This window comes from Ooceraea biroi, chromosome 1 (assembly GCF_003672135.1).
Source record: "Ooceraea biroi isolate clonal line C1 chromosome 1, Obir_v5.4, whole genome shotgun sequence".
Taxonomy (NCBI): domain Eukaryota; kingdom Metazoa; phylum Arthropoda; class Insecta; order Hymenoptera; family Formicidae; genus Ooceraea; species Ooceraea biroi.
The window spans coordinates 22,001,587-22,017,312 of record NC_039506.1 but is presented as its reverse complement, the minus strand read 5'-3'; the positions used below and the strand labels follow the sequence as shown (position 1 = coordinate 22,017,312).

At 45.6% G+C, this 15,726-nt stretch overlaps 1 protein-coding gene across 13 annotated transcripts in view; it reads left to right on the top strand.

Annotated features, from left to right (window-relative positions):
- The window catches only part of LOC105283503 (teneurin-m), a 603,501-nt gene that overhangs the window by 579,064 nt on the left and 8,711 nt on the right, over positions 1–15,726 (top strand). For 9 of the 13 annotated variants that reach the window (XM_026972358.1, XM_026972360.1, XM_026972379.1 and 6 more), the window contains 11 exons: positions 201–371; positions 3,590–3,879; positions 4,050–4,296; positions 5,136–5,510; positions 6,379–6,714; positions 7,019–7,226; positions 8,979–9,005; positions 10,762–10,978; positions 11,219–12,054; positions 12,220–14,528; positions 14,806–15,559. In XM_026972358.1, the coding sequence (XP_026828159.1) occupies positions 201–371; positions 3,590–3,879; positions 4,050–4,296; positions 5,136–5,510; positions 6,379–6,714; positions 7,019–7,226; positions 8,979–9,005; positions 10,762–10,978; positions 11,219–12,054; positions 12,220–14,528; positions 14,806–15,559 (5,770 nt within the window). The remainder of the gene's footprint in view (positions 1–200; positions 372–3,589; positions 3,880–4,049; positions 4,297–5,135; positions 5,511–6,378; positions 6,715–7,018; positions 7,227–8,978; positions 9,006–10,761; positions 10,979–11,218; positions 12,055–12,219; positions 14,529–14,805; positions 15,560–15,726) is intronic. The other 4 variants (XM_026972387.1, XM_026972367.1, XM_026972365.1 and 1 more) reach the window with 3 other exon arrangements.

The window sequence follows — 15,726 nt, the reverse complement described above, 5'->3', positions numbered from 1 at the left end:
AATATAAATTTTACATTATTATTAAAGAAAAAAACGTCTGAAAAACTTAAGCTCTCTGGACATATTTTTACGAAGCTCTCAAATTCTCTTACAATTCTTGAGATAATATGATCTTAAAGTAACGTTAAGCAACATTATAAAAATAATAGAATTACCACCAAAATGACGTCACTGCCAATTCTAATTAATTTCTTATTAAGCCTCGAATTTCCTGTACTTGGACCAAGACACGACCAAATCGTGTACGGTCCTGGTGGGCGAGAACACGGACGCGAAGCCATCATCGAGCGAGGCGAACAAGACATCCACGTCGTCCACGTCGACGTCGTCGCAGTCGAGCGGCAGGACGCGGCAGCAATCGTCGTCAGGAGGTAGTATTAGCACGTCGGATAGCATGTTGCTAGATGGTGTCGTGTACAGCCGCAAGCGTAGGGACGCGTTTAACGAGCATGCATTGCACCAAACTGTCTCACCACCTTCGCCCGACCCCGAAGAGCCGCCCTCGAGGCCGACAACCGAGGCCTCAGGCTCCGGGCAACGGTTGGTCCCGTTGCATGATGGGATCCCTGGTAAGATTGTGCATGATCCGGAGCATGATGCGGACGATCGAGGTCCTCCCCCTCCGGCGGAAGAAGCTGTCGACCGCTCGACCGCAGCCGCCGGGGTCGCCGAGGACGCATCGCCGGAGTCGCCGAGATTGACGACTCCGCCGTCGGCGCCGCTTCTTCTTGTGAATGTCTCTGCCACTACTAACTACTCGCACGATCATTCGACTCATACTACTGTCGCTGTTGATCGCCTCACCTCTTCGTCCTCTGTCTCTGTCGACTCTGATCACCCTGACCCCGCGTCACCCTCCGTTCACGAGTCGCTTTATAAAGAAGAGTCCGGCACAATCGCGAGTTCACCCGAAGGCACTCGCGAGCAGCACATCTCTGCGAGATCCAGCGTCGTCGACGATGAAGATGCCGGTAACGCGCGCACATCCGAAAGTTCGGATGCCGAGAGCAGCGACAATATCGAGGCCACGACGTCTGCGTCCGGCATGGAGTCCGCGAAACTTGGAGTAGATAGCAGCGAGTACAAGAACGTGGTCGACGAAACCACGGGAAATGACAGCGGCGTTTTCCCCGTCAATTACACCGGTAATATAGACGTTGCCGATAGTGTTGTAGAATCGAGTACTGTGACACTTTCCGAGAAACACTCGAGTGAACCGACGTCGGATCAGCGATCGAACGTAAGTAACTTAAGTGACGAGTTAGTGCCTGTAGAACTGGACCAGGAGAAAGTAGACGATATCACGGTTCCGCCTAGTGTTGTAGACGTAGATAGCGAAACCGAGTCTGATGCATTACCAGATACGGACGAGAACATTGCAAAGCCGGTGAAAGACGTGAACAAGATCGCAGAGGATCACGGCGGCGTGTCTAAAGAGAAAATTAACGGAACCGAAAGCGGGAACAGATCTGTGGAGGCGAGCGATAGTGTCTCGGAAACGATAGATACGTCCGTGAAATCCAAGTCTCGCACGTCGGGCGTCATGAAGGAAACGCGAGAGCTCCCTCGGGAACATTCGTCGTCCAATATCGTTAAGGCGCCCGAACGGTCCGAGGAGCTCCAGGGAGACTATCCCGTACCGATTTACAGTTACGGGCAGGACGAGGTGGAGATTGTCAATCTCCACCATAAGAAACAGACGATCGCGGACGAGAAAGATCACACGCACGCGAAACCGCCCGTTGATATTAAGATCAATGATAACGCGAAAGCGGACACTGTCTCCCGGAAGGAACGAGACAAGGACAACCTCCGAGTCATCATGAGAGAGAGCAGCGACGAGGAATTCCTTCGCAAGTTCGAGGAGCAGTTCCGCGAGGCGTCGGTCGAGCTGGAGGAATCCGCGGAGGATCCTCCACTTGTCAAAACCGTTCACGATCCACCTCCGGCGAACACCCTGCATGAAACGTTGCATGATTCATCGGGCAACGCGTCACCCAGGTTTCCCTCTAACGCGGACCATCTGTCTAATTCGCCGATGACCCAACGGGTGCAGATCGTGGAGGCACCCGTGTACCACGACGATCATTCGGGCGCGTCGTCCTCATCTTCATCGTCCTCATCATCGTCCTCGTCATCTCACCGAGTGCTCATAAACGTAACGATCGCCACCGGAGATTCCAACGTCGCTTCCTCGAGGCCTCTGTATGTGGTATCGGTGTCGGTGCCGACGGAGGTCGACGCGACCGGCCGTTCGTCCGGGATTAACATCGAGCAGACGCAGGTGCACACGGCCGAATGGCCTGCCGAGCCTCCAGCAAGCATGAAAAAAATCCCAGTTAACGACGGCGAGTCGATGGGTGCAGTCGATACGCGATTGCCGCCACCGCCGCAACCACCTGCCTCGCCACCGGCGCCAATCTGGGCCGGCGGTGAGTGCGAATGCTCCTGCCCGTGTATGGGCTCGTCGTCTGATGAGTGGGACAACTTTTCAGCGATCGACGACAACGAGGAGGACCTCGGTCGCGTTAACTCCACTCTGTTAGCCGAGAAATCTCCAGAGTCGAGAGAGAGCACGGCGACGAAACCAGACGAGGAGGAATCCGCTACGAAAAATTCGGCAAGCATCAACGTGACCTCCACCACTGAGGACTATTATTCCTCGTCGATGGATGACACCGTGGAGACTAATGGAATGACCAACGATACGACCGCCACGCCGACTTACGAGCCGCAAGTAAGCACCGAAATGTGGGCTTGTTCTGGGACCACTCCGCTTCCCCCAGAGCCCACTATACTGATTCTCGAAGGTGAGGCCCCGTTTACGATAGTCTCTCTTTTGATCTTTTTCCGCTCTTCTCTCTTTGACACTTTTATTTTCTCTCTTTCGTCTGTTTGGTGATGCTGATGCCCGGTAATGCTCACTTTTTTGCTTGTTCACTCGCGTGGGCATGGTCCAACGTAAATTTCTCTCGATTTGCTTGTGTGTTGTAGTTGTGTTGTGTTGTTACGTGCTTCGTGGTAGTGGGTAGCATAATTTTGTTGTATCTTAGAGATGACGTAATTTTTTTAAGTCAAAAGGATTTCTTAATTAACTTCTTTTTTTTATACAGAAAATCACGATTGATGATTGTAACTGATATCACACACGAGTGATCGGCGCAATTGGCATTGTTTTTTAAAGAAAATTAATCTTTCTTCTTTTTTTAATCTGTTACGATAATATGACTGACACTAAAAGTATAACTCGGAAATTCATTTAAGGTAATATGAAGAGAAAGAGTTGTAACTCTCATAAAATACTGACAAGCATCCAGATTGGAGAATATTTAATTTTCCAGAGTGAATTTTTATTTTTGTCGGGTGATGCAATCTTGTCTCATTAACGTAAATTAACGCCAATTATTTTTTTAAGAAGCCAGCTGCAACTAATTTCACTTTGAGTGATACAATTATTTCGTTTCGGCTGTAGGTACGTTAATTAATCACGCTGAAGCTGCTATAATGACAATCTGGATTTGCATTACCCGACAGAAATCCATGCTGGATCCACGTGCCGCTCTTCTAATTTACGACTTGCAATTTGCAGGTGCACGAACCTTCCCGGCGAGGTCTTTCCCGCCTGACGGCACGACTTTCGCTCAGGTCAGTTTGGGACAAAAGCTCAGCAAGGAGATACCGCCGTACGGCTACTGGAACATGCAGTTTTACCAATCGGAGGCCGCCTACGTGCGTTTCGACTACAGCATCCCTCGCGGTGCCAGCATCGGCGTGTACGCCAGGAGGAACGCATTGCCCACGCACACGCAATACGATCTTCTGGAAGTGCTCAGCGGTTTCAAGGCGCGGACCACTAGGGCGTCCCATGTTAGTGTCATAGTATGTGCCACTGTCCCATTTTTATTTCTCATGTATAACGCGATAGTCTCGGGTAGACTATTATTTTTTTATTTTTTTTATTCCTCCCCCGACGACACGATCGAGCGTGCGCGAGCAGGCTAACTAACATCGCACGACTGTTGACGAACTAATTCCGCTCGTTTCTGCAGCCTTCGATCAAAAAGGAGGTGACCCAGTACATGGAGCCGGGACATTGGTTCGTTTCGCTTTATAACGACGACGGTGATCCTCATGAAGTCTCATTCATCGCCATCATCGCCGAGGACATGACACACAATTGCCCGAACGGATGTAGCGGCAAGGGCGAGTGTCTCTTAGGACACTGTCAGTGCAATCCTGGCTTCGGCGGCGAGGACTGCAGCGAGAGCGTCTGTCCTGTCCTTTGCAGCCAAAAGGGTGAGTTTTACCGTCAGGAAAATACGTACGCGTTCGTCGATCAAAAATTAATCAATGTTACCGGCTTTTGTCCGTTTTCAATTCAAGCTCGATATCAGGTTTTAAAATAATTTATATGCACTCTTTCACACACGTATGTCATTATATTTGTTTATGTATTATTATGCGCTATTATATCACGTTTGTATAAATATCGAGAAATCTGTGATAATGGGATTTAGCCGTTTTGGCTAAATTAACATTAAATTGAAATCCGTGTTGGAATTTTAATAAACTTCAAAAATCGGTTATCGGTTACGGGTTTAATTAAAATCCCATTGAAATAGAAAGAAATAACGATTGGGAGGGTTTTTTTCAGCGATTAAAAAAAAAGCCAAGCCTAGTTACGGCTTCGTTTTTATTGATTTCTTTTAAATAGAAATCAAAGCCGATTACATTTCACTCGCTTCAGTATTGCACTTTTGCAAACACTCGTGATACATATTAATTTCCTGCTTGGTACTTGGCGTACCGATTTCCCTCTCTCTCTCTCCCTCTTCCTCTCTCACTCTTTCGACGCTCTCGCGAGACGACACTCCCGCATCTGCATATTTATTTACCGAATAAAATAAAACCTTTCAAGTAACTGAATCCAAATAAATTCCAAATAAATTACTCATGATATTAAAATCTAATAAATTAAAACGCAGGGGCATTTTTGATGCAGACCAAACTGCAGACGCAATTGCGTCAAATTTTGCAATTGCTAGTAATGTTTATCCTTAGGAACAATTTTCACGAGTGCGCGCACGTGAATAATTGTGACTCGTCAAATAATCCCGTTTGTCGTCCCGATCTAGGCGAGTACATAAACGGCGAGTGCCAATGCAATCCTGGCTGGAAGGGCAAGGAGTGCTCCCTGCGACACGACGAGTGCGAGGTGCCCGACTGTAACGGCCATGGACACTGCACCAACGGCAAATGCAACTGTGTGCGCGGCTACAAGGGAAAATACTGCGAGGAGGTCGACTGTCCGCATCCGACTTGCTCGGGCCACGGTTTCTGCGCTGAGGGCACGTGCATCTGTAAAAAAGGTTGGAAGGGTGCCGACTGCAGTCAAATGGACAAAGAAGCACTGCAGTGCCTGCCGGACTGCAGCGGCCACGGAAACTTCGATCTTGAAACTCAAACTTGCCTTTGCGAGCCTATGTGGTCCGGTGACGATTGCTCGAAAGGTAAAACAAGGAATTAATATGCATATTATACTTTATATTCTCCGGAAACTTTATGTTAAATGTGAAAGACAAAGATAGCTTATGTACGTGGTTTAACAATTTTTATTTTAAAGGAATATTAAGGGAAATTCGTTATTTTAGCTAAATTTTATAAAATTTATCTTTTATATTATATATATATATATCTTATATATATAAATATATATATAAAATATATATATATAAATATATATAAGATATATATATATATCTTATATATATATTATATTTTATATATTATATATTATATATTATATTATACTTTATATATTATACATATATATATATATATATATATATATAATATAAAAGATAAATTTTATAAATATACTCCTAAGTAAAATATTTTTAAGTGGCAGGAAAAACTTTGTATAATATGAAGCATGTGACCGGATATCGAAATTCTATATTTCAAGAAGTTATATGAGACGCATTAAAAATTAAAATTAGAATTTGCCATTTATAAATAATTCGGCGTCAACTTATGACATCAATTCAGAATTAAAGATCACTACTGGGAGATGACCGTAATTGCGATACGAAATTGGGTTGAGGATATCGATCGCGCGTCCGTGTACTTCGGCAAACTGACGACTCCTGTGTTTCCAGGTCTCCGGACGACGGCGGTAGTTACGAGTAATTGTTCTTACGAGACTCTCGATTAACCATCCACTTTTCTAGACCCCTATTTTCTCACAGCTTCGATCACTTGTCAGACGATCATCGCTTTGCTCCCGGCTTCTGAGTGTGTCGCTTCGAGACTAACATGCATTCTTCTCGAGCATCGCGACGAGCAATTTCTCACCCTTTTCGCTTTGCTGTGTTCCAGAATTGTGCGATCTCGATTGCGGTCCTCACGGTCACTGCGTGGACAACGCTTGTGACTGCTTACCAGGCTGGTCCGGCGAACTATGCAATCTGAAGCAATGTGATCCTCGCTGCAATGAGCACGGACAATGCAAGAATGGCACGTGTCTATGCGTCACCGGATGGAACGGAAAACACTGCACGATGGAGGGATGTCCGAACTCCTGTTCCGGTCACGGACAGTGTAAGGTGTCTCACGATGCTCAGTGGGAGTGCCAGTGCTACGACGGCTGGGACGGCAAGGATTGCAGCGTACTTCTGGAACAGAACTGCAATGACGGACGAGACAACGATAAAGGTACAACATAGATCCTCTTTTAACAATAAACTAGTACGGCATAATTTAAGCATGTAAATTGACAGTAACAAGTCACATTTCGAGGAGATTGATTTTTGTTATTTTTACTGTCGATTAAAACTCTATAAATACCAGATACATATCTTTTTAATTCAAAGACCGAAAAATCTCGATTAAAAAGGAACTGCAATATTAAGCGATTATATTTTAAAGTACGAATTCCTAGAATATTTGCATAAAAAATTAAAGGAATATGTAAAAGTTTTTCCAGCGATTCTAAAAGAAAACAACGTGAATTTTTCAGACGGTCTCATAGATTGCGCCGATCCGGAATGTTGCTCCAATCACATATGTCGCAGCAGCCAACTGTGCGTCTCGGCACCTAAGCCAATCGATATATTGCTACGGAAACAGCCGCCCGCCATCACCGCTTCCTTCTTCGAGAGAATGAAGTTCCTAATCGACGAGGGCAGTCTACAGAACTACGCTCGTCAGGAGACCTTCAACGAGAGGTAAGTTCCCCGTTGTTCGTCGCCAGACTTTCCCCTCTCGTCCTTGCGACCGATGTCGCCGTCATGATCCTCGTCGTGTCCGCGTTGAAATCGTTAACGAAAATTGTCCGTCCCGATGTCGATGTTGCGTCTACAGTCTGCGTGTCTGAGCAAAGAAATAAAATAGGAAACTCTCTCAACACGACCACACGCGATCGCGAATATGAACGACAGCATTAATTAGGAACACATTAGTCATTAACGCTGTACAGGCTGTTCAAGGGCCACCATTCTCCGCTTCCGGTCACGCATGGATTTCTCGAACAATTCGGAGTGCAGTTTTCTTCAGCGCAAGTTTGACAAAACCTTTCTCTTTTCTCTCGTAACAATATTCCATATCTCCGTAATTAAATCTCAAATGAAAATTTCGGAAAATTGAACGTTAAAATTAAAAATTAGGATAATTTTTAAGGACGAAAGATTTCATTATTTCATAAAACTCGCTGCAGCTTACTTCGTTGAGTTTCCTAGGTTCTCGACGGCTTATAAACTCGGGGATCGCCGGTGCCACGGTGTCGTCGTTAGGTCGCACTCCGAATTAGACGCGAAAGGATTCGCGTGACAAAGGAAGCGCATGGGGGACTTGCAAAAGCCCGTGTGTAGCGTGAATCGCGAAGGTCGAGAAAGTTGCATGCTCGACGGGACGACTAAAGGTTATTAATACGAATACGGTCCCTTTGACTCGTGCCGAATCGGTTGAAAGATTAGTCGGGCAAAGCCGATCGATCTCTATTTTTAACTAAGCGGGGGAGAGGAAGCTTGCAGCACACAGAGAGAGAGAGAGAGATACGAGGGTCCCGGCTCTCACGCAGGGACCCGGTAATCTTTAGCTGCCTCTCTGCGCGGGTATATTACAAGATACACGCATATCCCCGTATATACATATATACATATATATATATATCTCTCGCTCTCAGTACACGTGTGTATTGCTGACAATATTGCAGACACGAGGATGCATACATAGATCTCAATATATTATATCTGCGTTGTTGTGACCCGTGTGAAATCACATCCCAACAGTTTTCTACATATGTTTTGTACGTACGTGTGCGCGAGCGTGTGCCCTGCACTGAACCCTCCCTGCCCTGCCCCGCCCTGCCACCCCTGCCCTCGTTTCCATTACTCTTTTTCTCTTTCTCTCTTTTTTTCATTCTCTTTCTGTCTATACGCCCGATCTTTATCGCAGTCCCTTACGATCTATCTATCGGCATCGATCCAGCCCCCCGTTCTTTCGATTTCTCTATCTCTTTTTCTCTTTCTCTCTTTCTCTTTCTCTCTATCTCATGTCCGTCCGAGTGGAGCTTGCGTGAATGTGTGAGTCCATGTTTAAGCCTCGAGCTTTTCGCTCATCATGCCGGCTAAGGGGATGGGAAGGGGATACAATAACCGGACAGTGTCTTTTTTTTTCTCCCCGACGCGTCAGGTCCATCGGAGGGGACCGAGACGGGTGGTTCCGGTAATCCCGAGACGCGACGTATCGAAATTCTTCGCAAAAGCGGAAAGTTTTCCTTAGACTTCTATATTTTCATCCCTCACCACTGGAAATCCTTCGCGATCTCTCTTTTTTTTTTCTCTCCTGCCTCTCTAATTCCCTTTCTCTTCCGTTCCTTCGGATCCCTTGTCCTGTCCTTCCCCTCTCTACCCTTTCTATTTTCGCCTTTAATCGCATCATTTTAACTCGGCTCTGTTTTATCCGTGCTGCCCGGTCAGTATGTTCTGGAATCACTTCAACACAAGGTAAGAACAAAACCAGACGTCGAATGAAACTCGACTTGATCTAAACGAGGATCCATTACGGGATCCGTCGTAGCCGTAACAAAGAATCTGCTGCTGTTTGATAATATTTTCGTGCATTTGGTATATCTCTCACGTATGTGTACATAAATACATCCTGCATCCGATCGCGACGACACGTGCGTGTGTGCGTCCGACTGCGCTCGAGAAGCTTGACCTCTCACGATTCGATTCGAATGGTTCAACTGGTCTCTTCTTGGATCATGTACCTCCCGCGCGTTTGTAGTGTTGGCCGTTTCCGAGATGACGAGGAAAATGGATATCGATAAACGAAGGGGAACCCTTCGTTGGTACCGATGATATATCTATTTCCTCATCAGTTCGAGAACGACGAAACGCTATAAAAATCAGCGGGATGCGCAATTAACGAGGTTCAAGAGTCTCCACGTCGACAGTTGGAACACATCCCCACTGTTGTTCATCGCTCGCACTCCGTCCTCCATCGTTGTTGAACACATTCTCATGTTGCATGGTTCAGTTACCTTTTGATTCCTACGTTGTGTTTCGTGCCTTTTACGTTGAGCTTCCGACTTTGTGTTATTTGTGTATATATCTATAAATATATATATATCTCGACTGTACGTATAAGTAGTGACTTATCCTCGATTATGTATGTGCTCCAGTGCCAAAGAGGCACGATACGTAAAGATTCGGCTGTCGTACGCCCAATTTCGTTTACGGAACGACAACTGTGATCTGACAGAGAGAGATCCGAGAATCGACCGACGTGTCGAAAGAAAGAAGCAAGAGTAACAGCGATTCGCCCGATTACGTTTACTTCGTTCGTGCAGCGGATAATCGAAGAGTATGGTTCCTCTTTAGCACTGAGAAGCGAAATTTGACGAAAGTATGCATCGAATATCCATGACGAATTTACATATTACGATAGCGATCAATGCTCTGGATATCAATATACTTATTAACTGGCGGAAGGATTCTGTTACGTGTAAATGGACGCACATTATCCTCCGATGCAATTTTACCTCATTTGCTCCCGTCTCTTCAAACGGCCGGCAAAAGTGCACTTTTAATTATAGCGATTCTCCCCATCACGGATATCGATCTGTCGATGACAATTACGGATCAATTCTAGGATATATTTTTAAAGCACTTGAGCCTGAGGCAAAATACATTATCCGAGGTCTTTTGCACTCGCACTTTATCATTATCTTCGATAAAAATTTTAATAGAGATAATTAAAAAATAATTTGATTTTAATAAAAATTTTTTAATTGACATATGTATATATTAATAAGATTTTAAAAATATCCATATATAGTACTAGCAATTTATAATTTATAATGGAAATTAAAAATATTCTAGTACGAGAATTAAAAATATTCTAGTAGTAGAATTTATTGTTAATAATGTTAATTTTGCTTCTCTCCATTATCATTTACGAGCGTGCAGAATTAAAGATGTGTTAATTTATTTAATTAACAGCACTTTTAATTTAATGAAAAACTGAAATACCATCACGTTACACGTTACCAAGTGACAGTATTCTTTCATCGGTGTTTGCTCTGAAGAAAATGTCGAAGGAGTGTAAACAGTAAAACGTAGTAGATTGAGATTAGCCTAGAGAATAGCAATTGCTTTGTTGGTAGTATACGACGAGGCACACACGAAAAATTGATTTTGAACTACCGACTCACTCGCGAGCTCCCGTATTGAAATTAAGACGATTGTTGTCTAACAGCCGATCGGCCGTCGTACGTGGCCGCGTCGTCACTCATCTCGGCACGGGATTGATGGGAGTGCGAGTCAGCACCAGCACACCGCTGGAGGGTTTCACCCTCACGAGAGACGACGGCTGGTTCGATCTCCTGGTGAACGGTGGCGGTGCCGTGACTCTGCAATTTGGCAGATCACCCTTCAAGCCGCAAAATCATATCGTCTTTGTGCCTTGGAATGAGGTGAGCGCAAATCTGAGTTAATTAATCAATTATATTCAGCTTTCATATCACAAATTCTATAAATTAGAGTCGAAATTAATGAAATCAGTTAAATCTGGTATAATATATAATAATTGACTCGAATAATAGCTTTTTACAACGTAAAATTGGCTTTATTATTGCTCTCGGAAAATGTCGAAATTTATTTTAGAATTAAAGATAACATTGGAAATGGTAAAAATATAATTTATTTGACTTTAGGTGGTCATAATCGACAAGATCGTCATGAGCACTGCCGAAGAGAAATCGCCCATGCACGTCCCACATGCGTGCGCGGCTCACGATTACGATCTCATGAAGCCAGTAGTGTTGGCGACGTGGAAGCACGGATTTCAGGGTGCCTGTCCGGATAAGAGTGCCATTCTTGCGGAATCACAGGTGATACAGGAGAGCTTGCAGATACCTGGAACAGGCTTGAACCTGGTGTATCACAGTTCCCGAGCAGCTGGTTATCTCTCCACTATCCAGTTACAACTGACACCGGAAGTCATACCAGCTACCCTGAACCTGATACACTTGAGAATCACGATCGAGGGTATACTCTTCGAGAAGATCTTCGAGGCTGACCCTGTAATCAAGTTTACGTACGCATGGAATCGCCTGAACGTTTATCGCCAACGCGTCTATGGAGTTACGACAGCCATGGTGAAGGTCGGCTACGAGTACAGTGATTGCAAGGATATAATCTGGGACGTGCAAACGACTAAATTGAGTGGCCACGACATGTCCATCTCGGAGGTCGGCGGCTGGAATCTGGACATTCATCATCGGTACAACTTCCACGAGGGTATCTTGCAGAAAGGAGATGGCTCGAACATTTATCTGAAACACAAGCCGCGTGTCATTCTTACCACCATGGGAGACGGCCATCAAAGACCGTTGGAATGCTACGATTGCGAAGGTCAGGCTTCGAAACAGCGTCTCTTGGCACCCGTTGCCCTCGCTACTGCTGCGGATGGTTCCATCTTCGTCGGTGACTTCAATCTGGTCAGGAAGATTCTCGTCGATGGAACAGTCAGGACGGTTGTTAGACTAAAGTATGTAACTGCCGTTATTCAATAATATTTGTAATATTCTGGAATTCTTGATTCTTATTGTATTTTAATTAAAATTTTATGTTACTTTTCTTTATTTTCTCTTTCTCTCTAGACAATTTAGGTTTACTCACTACTTCTCGTTAACTCAAGATTTTATTCTTTCAGTGCAACCAGAGTGTCATATCGTTACCACATCGCTCTGAGCCCACTGGACGGCGTTCTCTACATATCCGATCCGGAATCCCATCAGATCATCCGCGTCCGTGACATCAACGACTATACAGACCCTGAGCACAATTGGGAGACAGTAGTTGGCTCTGGCGAACGTTGTCTGCCTGGCGATGAAGCTCACTGTGGCGACGGTGCGCTCGCACGTGATGCTAAGCTTGCTTATCCAAAGGGTGTTGCCGTTTCCGCGGATAACGTCCTGTACTTCGCTGACGGCACAAATATCCGAATGGTCGATAGAGATGGCATCATTACCACTGTGATCGGCAATCACATGCATAAATCACACTGGAAACCCATACCTTGCGAGGGTACACTAAACGTCGAAGAGGTTCATCTACGTTGGCCAACCGAACTGGCGATTAATCCTCTGGACAACTCGCTGCACATGATTGACGATCATATGGTTCTTCAGCTGGCACCAGACGGTCGCGTCAAGGTTGTCGCCGGTCGACCACTTCACTGTGCCTCGCCATCAGCCTCCTTTGACACGGAACTTGCTACTCATGCCACCCTCGTAATGCCACAGAGCATTGCATTCGGGCCATCTGGTGATCTATATATCGCCGAAAGTGACTCACAACGGATCAACCGCGTCCGCGTGATCGGCACCGACGGCAAGATATCACCGTACGCAGGCGCTGAGTCCAAGTGCAATTGCCTGGAGCGTGGCTGCGATTGCTTTGAGGCTGATCACTATCTAGCGTCCACGTCCAAGTTCAACACGATCTCTGCCGTGGCAGTCTCGCCGGATGGCGTGGTCCACATCGGTGACCAAGCGAATTACCGCATTCGCTCAGTGATGGCGAGCATCCCCGATGCGAGCGGTGCACGGGAATACGAGATCTACGCGCCCGACACGCAGGAGATTTACGTGTTCAACCGGTTTGGCCAGCACATTGCGACGAAGAATATTCTGACTGGCGAAACTGTGTATCTCTTTACGTACAACGTCAATACCAGCAATGGTAAACTTAGCACAGTGACGGACGCAGCCGGCAACAAGGTCTTCCTGTTGAGGGACTACAGCAGCCAAGTGAATTCGATTGAGAACACGAAAGGGCAGAAATGCAGACTGAGAATGTCCCGGATGAAGATGCTGCACGAACTGAGTACGCCGGACAACTACAACGTCACCTTCGACTATCACGGACCCACGGGATTGCTGAAGACGAAACTGGACAGCACCGGACGCAGTTACGTCTACAATTACGACGAGTTCGGCAGGCTGACGAGCGCGGTGACTCCTACAGGCAAAGTGATCAGCTTGACGTTCGATCTCAGCTTGAAGGGTGCCGTCGTAAAGGTTGGCCAGAACAACCGAAAGCCCGTGTCGATGTTGATCAAAGGCTCATCCGTCGTTACGAAGGTTGGAGAGGCCGAGCAACGAACAACGGTTCTCGCTGATGGCTCGGTCGGCAGAGTGACACCATGGGCTCATACCGTCAGCACTGACACCATGCCGTACTCGATCCTAGCGGAGATCGAGCCTTTGCTTGGCGAGAGCTATCCTGTGCCAGCTAAGCAGAGGACGGAGATTGCTGGGGATCTGGCCAACCGCTTTGAATGGCGATACTTCCTTCGCAAGGTGCAAGGCAACAAGAACCGCGGTAATTCGAAGGCGGTCGCGCAGGTCGGCCGAAGGCTGCGAGTCAACGGCGAGATGCTGTTGACCCTTGAGTACGACAGGGAAACCAACACCGTGGCCGTGTTCATGGATGAACGTGTAGAGTTGCTGAATGTCACGTATGACAGAACAGCCAGGCCAGTCAAGTGGGGTCCGCGAAACGGCGTCTTCGCCGGTGTTGAGCTCGAGTACGATCGGTTCAGCAGACTGACGAGCTGGACCTGGGGCGACATCAGCGAGACGTACGGATTTGACCGGGCGGGACGACTATACGAGATCAAGTACAGCGACGGCACGTCGATGGTGTATGCATTCAAGGACATGTTCAGCAGCTTACCACTAAAAGTCACCACACCCCGTGGAAGCGATTATCTTCTACAGTACGATGAAGCGGGCGCGTTGCAGTCGCTGACCACACCGAGGGGTCATATTCATACGTTCTCACTTCAGACATCCCTTGGATTTTACAAGTATCAGTACTACTCACCGATGAATCGACATCCGTATGAGATTCTCTACAACGATGACGGTCAGATTCTCGCCAAGGTGTATCCGCATCAAAGCGGCAAGGTCGCTTACGTCTACGATCATGCCGGGAAACTCGAAACTACACTTGCTGGTGAGTGGTTTGAAACATAATCCTTTTAAAAATGAAATGTTAATTAATAACAATATATTATATTATATTAATCATTATTTCATTATATATTAATGACATGATAATCCATATAATAATTTATTTTACAATTTATATTTTTCACTATTTATCAATTTATTCATTATATTTTAATAACTATAATTAAATAAAACTATTTTTTTCTTTCATGTTTAATCTATAAAATATCTCACGAGATTATAAGAGACGCGATTTATCACTAACGGATCTCTTTTTTCAGGACTATCCTTGATACATTACACTTATCAAGAAACAACAAGTCTAGTGCGCAGCATCGACATCAACGAGCCCAACTTCGAAATGCGTATCGAATACAAATATCACGCTGGTATCGTTAAGGACGAGAAGATCAAGTTTGGCAGCAAGAGTGGCATGGATAATGCCCACTATCGTTACCAGTACGACGGCAACGCACGCATATCCGGCATCGAAGTCGATATCAACGGGAAACAGTTACCACAGCTTCGTCTCAAATACAATCAGAATCTCGGAGTGCTGGAGGGCGTCGGAGATCTCAGGATATACAGGAACCTCTTCAACAGATCAGTTATGCAGGACAGCAGCAAACAATTCTTCACAGTGACAGACTACGACGAGCACGGCCGCGTGAAGTCTGTTCTGATGAACATCCGATCGTTTGACGTGTTCCGCATGGAGCTCGAGTACGACAATCGCAATCGGATCAAGATGAGGAGGCTCATGATCGAAAAGGAGTCAATAGAGAAAAAGGAGTTGTCCAGGGTAGAAAAAATTACGTACAATGCGGATGGTCATGTTCTGGAAGTAGCGGATACCGAGAATAACTGGCAATATGCGTATGATGAAAATGGTAACGTGATTGGCGTAACGGAGCACAATGAGAAGATCGTCTTGGGCTACGACAGTGGCGATCGAGTGGTTCAGTATGGTGATGTTGAGTTTAATTCGTATGACGGACGTGGCTTCGTCGTAATTCGCGGAGAGCACAAATATAGGTACGCGTTTGCTTTATGTAATTTATGTAAGAGTATTATTAAAATTTATTTCCTCTTTATAATTAAATGCCACATTATTAATATTCTATAACTGAATATATATATATATATATATATATATATAATATATTCATTATAAATACAAATGAAATTTAAAATATTAAAAT